A 4250-nucleotide genomic window follows, 5' to 3' on the forward strand; every position below is an offset into this window, starting at 1 on the left:
ATGGTGCCACATCTGGAGAATATGGGGTGGGGAGAACTTCCCAACCCAACTTCCATAATCTTGTGTTGCGTCAAACGTGCCACATGGGGATGTGCATTGTCGTGGAGAAGAAGAACACCTTCCCATTCACAAATGAAGGGCTTGATTTAAATGTTCCACTTGCTGACGATAGATCTCTGCATTGATAGTTCGCTGTGGATTGAGGAGTTCGAAATGAATTGCTCCTTTGATGTCCCACCAAAAGCAAAGCATCATTTTCTGCGGATGGAGTCCAGGTTTGGGGGTCAAAAGTGGTTTTTGTTTGGGACTGAGCCATTGTTTTTGGCGTTTAATATTCGCACATAGAATCCATTTTTCATCACCAGTGACAATTCTGTTCAAAAATAGTTCACGCACATTAAGCGCCAGAAGCAACGTTCACACGTTGGAAACTATCATTGGGGAGCTCGTGAGGCACCCAAATACCTTCTTTTTTGCAGTTTTCCCATATTCCTTAGATGTTTGCGTATTGTTTCATGAGGGACATGCAATTTCAGGGCCATTTCACGAGTGTGTTGCTTTGGGTTACACCCAACAAGTGTCTTCAGAGCATCAGTATCAATTCCAACATGTCGACCCTGCCATGACAGTTTTAAGGCTAAAGTCACCTGAACGAAATTTGTTGAACCATCGTTGACACTTACGAACGTTCAAACATTTCCTAGAACTTATTTGATATTCTTTGTAGCTACAGAGAGAGGCGTTATTTCCCTTCTTGTATTCAAACAGCATTACATGCCGAATGTGTGTCTCGTCGTGTGCCGTCACTATAAGGGATTAGAGTACACTAAACTTTACACGTTATATAGGCTACACTAACGTGACGTTTAGGTTATGCGTTTAACTATTAAATGTGATGTACGTTTTTTTTTTTGGGGGGGTGTGGTTAATGAAAGTGTTCGAAAACGCGACATTAATTTCTTGACGACCTAATACTTGTAACATCTACTTAAATGTGTGAAATGTGAAATACAAATATCCTCACGTGGTCACACCCATACAGACAGTGTTTCTATAAACAAAGGATGATGACCTCATTGTGTCAACACGTCTTCAATGACTAGAAAGAAGAGGTGGGAAACTTTTATTAAAATAAGAGTCAATTATAATATATTGTGTTTATGTTTTGCATTATACTCAATATTGAAAAGAAATTGTTCAAACTCTTCGTAATCATATATTTTCTACATAAATTTAATGGTCACCATACTTTAACTAGAGATTTTGTATGTCACTGAAATCTGCAAATCGGTAAACGTGTTTAGAATAATGTTTCAAAATGAAAGATCTATTGAGTTATAATCTATGATATTTACATAAATATGTGAAATATATTTCATTATACACTAATGTATAATTATTATTTTAAATATATCATGTTATAATGTTTCGAAAATGTTTTGAAGCATTGTTGCTGTATATAAGACGAATATTTCAAATACTGTATGTTGAGGCCATTGACAACCGCATGACAATGGTCACTTTTTATTATCTAGCATTAACGATAGATTTATTTTACGACACTTTTTAAATCAAAGACAGGATAAAGGTTTTGGTTGTGTAAATATTCCCATTAGGATTTATTACAATGACAATCAATATTATAACAATTAGACACAGAACATACTAATTGTCTAAAATATTTTGGGCGAACACCAATCACCATGATGGCATCCCCCTGTTCAAAAAACACAATAGTCTTTGTTAACACTAAAAATACACGTGTCACATATCCAGGTAGGTTTTGGTTACTTTTTCTTTCAAGATGGTCCTTTATTCTTTGTATTGTTACTGTACTGGTTGTCATTTGATCGTAGAGGTCTCTGTTGTTATTAACTCGTTTTCTTCAGATCAATAAGAAGTATATAATATTACCTCTTTATTTTATCAAAATCAGGATGTTGGCATTTATGTATAGAAATGAATAAAAACCCTATAACCCGAGTGCTTTCGAGAGGCGGACCTTTCTTCTTCTTCAGGGGCAAACTGGGAATGGGCATTTCTTTGTACATATTTCTCATTTTGATACTTACTTAAACACTATAGTACATAATGAAAATAAACTGAATAATCAGCTTAAATCGATTCTTATACTCTGAAAAAATGTACTTTATCTTATAAGTACTCAAAAAGAACAGTATGAAATCAACGATCCTAGTCAAAGTCATCATTTTTTGTAACATTAGAAATAAATGAAAGAAACTCACCTTATATAGATCCTGTTTGAGTACAATTGGGATTAAACCCCAAGGCCCTGCACATGCTCTCTTTCCATTCCATAGACCATGGAAAAAATCAGTGTCCATACGGAAGAGTGAGTGTTAAAGTCTGGAAGTATGTATCGTTTGGTGTAAACTGGACGATAATTATTCTTTTCTTCCTTGTTGTACTGAGGTACTTGTGGTCTGAGTCTTTAAATTTCTACAAATCTTCTTGTGATTAGTCACGATCATAGGAGGCTGAAAATGAATGAATATATTTGTTATCACATACTTCTTTGATGAGAAGTTAAATTTGTCGCTGTTGATAAAATTGAGGGAATTTCATACGTTTAAACAAAATAATTTTCTTCAGAAGAAAAATAGCCTTCATCTTCTGTCCGAATCCTCATTTGAAATACATTATGTCTACATTAATAAATTATTTTCTACTTCTAAACTATTAGTTTCTTGTTTTGATCTAGAACTCACATATTTGTCGTTTAAATATATCTTTACAACTATATCTCACAATGGTCTATACATAGTCTAACTTCTTGAATGTGTAATTATATAAGCACGTAAAGAAATAACAGTATCGTCCATCTTATAATTGCCCCTATACCGCCAGAAACCTGGTTTCGATACCCGTGGCGGGCAGAGCACAGATAGCCCATTGTGTAGCTTTGTGCTTAATTACAAACAAACTTATGGTTTGGACTAACTTCTTCAGTTTTTATCTGAGGGACAATTTCCTCTGACAAGCTGACGGTATGATAACCTTTGATATTTACAAATAACACAAACTGACATCTGTATGGATATCTCGAAGATGTCGTCAAACACTCAGTCCCTAACTTTTTTCTTTACACCATCAGAAATAATGCTGTAGTGACAATACGTTCAGCGTTGTACATTTATTTACCATCAAACGATTGATTTTTAATGATGATCACAAAACTATTGTAAAAGTGTCTCCCTTCTCTGCTAGTCATCTTTATAGTCTTTAATATAAAAATTTATGTAACTGTAACTTAAGGAGAACAATGTGAGAATGTGTTATGATTTTAACTTATTCCTGTTACTATAGTGAACTTTACTAATTTTTTTTATAAATCTTATAACAACAGAAGTATAACAATGATTATAAACTAACTTGTATGAAAGTTAATTTAATCTTGATAATCCATACATATTTCAGTTTGTGTTATTTGTAAATATCAAAGGTTATTATACTGTCAGAGGAATTGTAAGATGGACAATACTGATATATATTTACGTGTCTAAACTATTACACCTTCAAGAAGTTAGACTATGTACATATCTTTGTGTGTTAGATTTGTAAAATTTTATTTAAATGACAAATATGTGAGTTCTACATCAAAAACAGAAAGTGATAACTTAGAAGTAGAAAATAATTTCCTATTGAACCATCAAATATTGAGAACTTCGTGAATGTACATTTAGTTTTCTGTATTGTTATGTAAAGTATAAGAATATATAAGTTTGTTTTGCTGACTGTTAAGTTCAGTGAAATGAAAAATCCGTCCTTCATTGTCAGAGTTAATGGGTTGTGGACATATAGTTTGTTTTGGTTACAAAGTTTAACCTGTAATGATAGACAGTAAACCCAATGTTTGAGTATGTGTGATACTTTACAAGTCTTTACTTACATATATTGAAGGTAACACTTGAGTTTTAAGTTGTAGGGGTGTGGCATGTGAAGGTCAGCACGATAGGGGACACAATTTAGTTTTCATGTGCATGATGTGTTTTGTATAGTTTCTAAAATAAAGACATTTATGGTGGCTATTAACCTGCTAGAACAAGTATATACTGCAGGTATTATTACATTGAGGTGTATGTGAGTATTTTATAAACTAAGATGTTTTCGTAAATAGCATATTAGTATATCTTGAAGTTTTGTTCCCAAATGTTTCGGTATGCTTGTTAAATATGTGATTTTGCATACTGTTTTAAAATAGTCGAAGGATAATTACTCGATTTATAACT

At 33.2% G+C, this 4250-nt stretch overlaps 1 protein-coding gene across 1 annotated transcript in view; it reads right to left on the reverse strand.

The window, feature by feature from the left end:
- LOC106463603 (shematrin-like protein 1) overlaps nt 1–2345 on the reverse strand; it is a 22229-nt gene extending 19884 nt beyond the window's left edge. Inside the window, exons 1-2 of the mRNA XM_013923656.1 lie at nt 2247–2345; nt 1667–1717 (exon numbers count right to left, since the gene is read on the reverse strand). Of these exons, the coding sequence (XP_013779110.1) occupies nt 1667–1717; nt 2247–2345 (150 nt within the window). The remainder of the gene's footprint in view (nt 1–1666; nt 1718–2246) is intronic.
- Between the last annotated feature and the right edge of the window lie 1905 nt (nt 2346–4250).

This window comes from Limulus polyphemus, unplaced genomic scaffold (genome assembly GCF_000517525.1).
Source record: "Limulus polyphemus unplaced genomic scaffold, Limulus_polyphemus-2.1.2 Scaffold54, whole genome shotgun sequence".
Classification (NCBI taxonomy): Eukaryota; Metazoa; Arthropoda; class Merostomata; order Xiphosura; family Limulidae; genus Limulus; species Limulus polyphemus.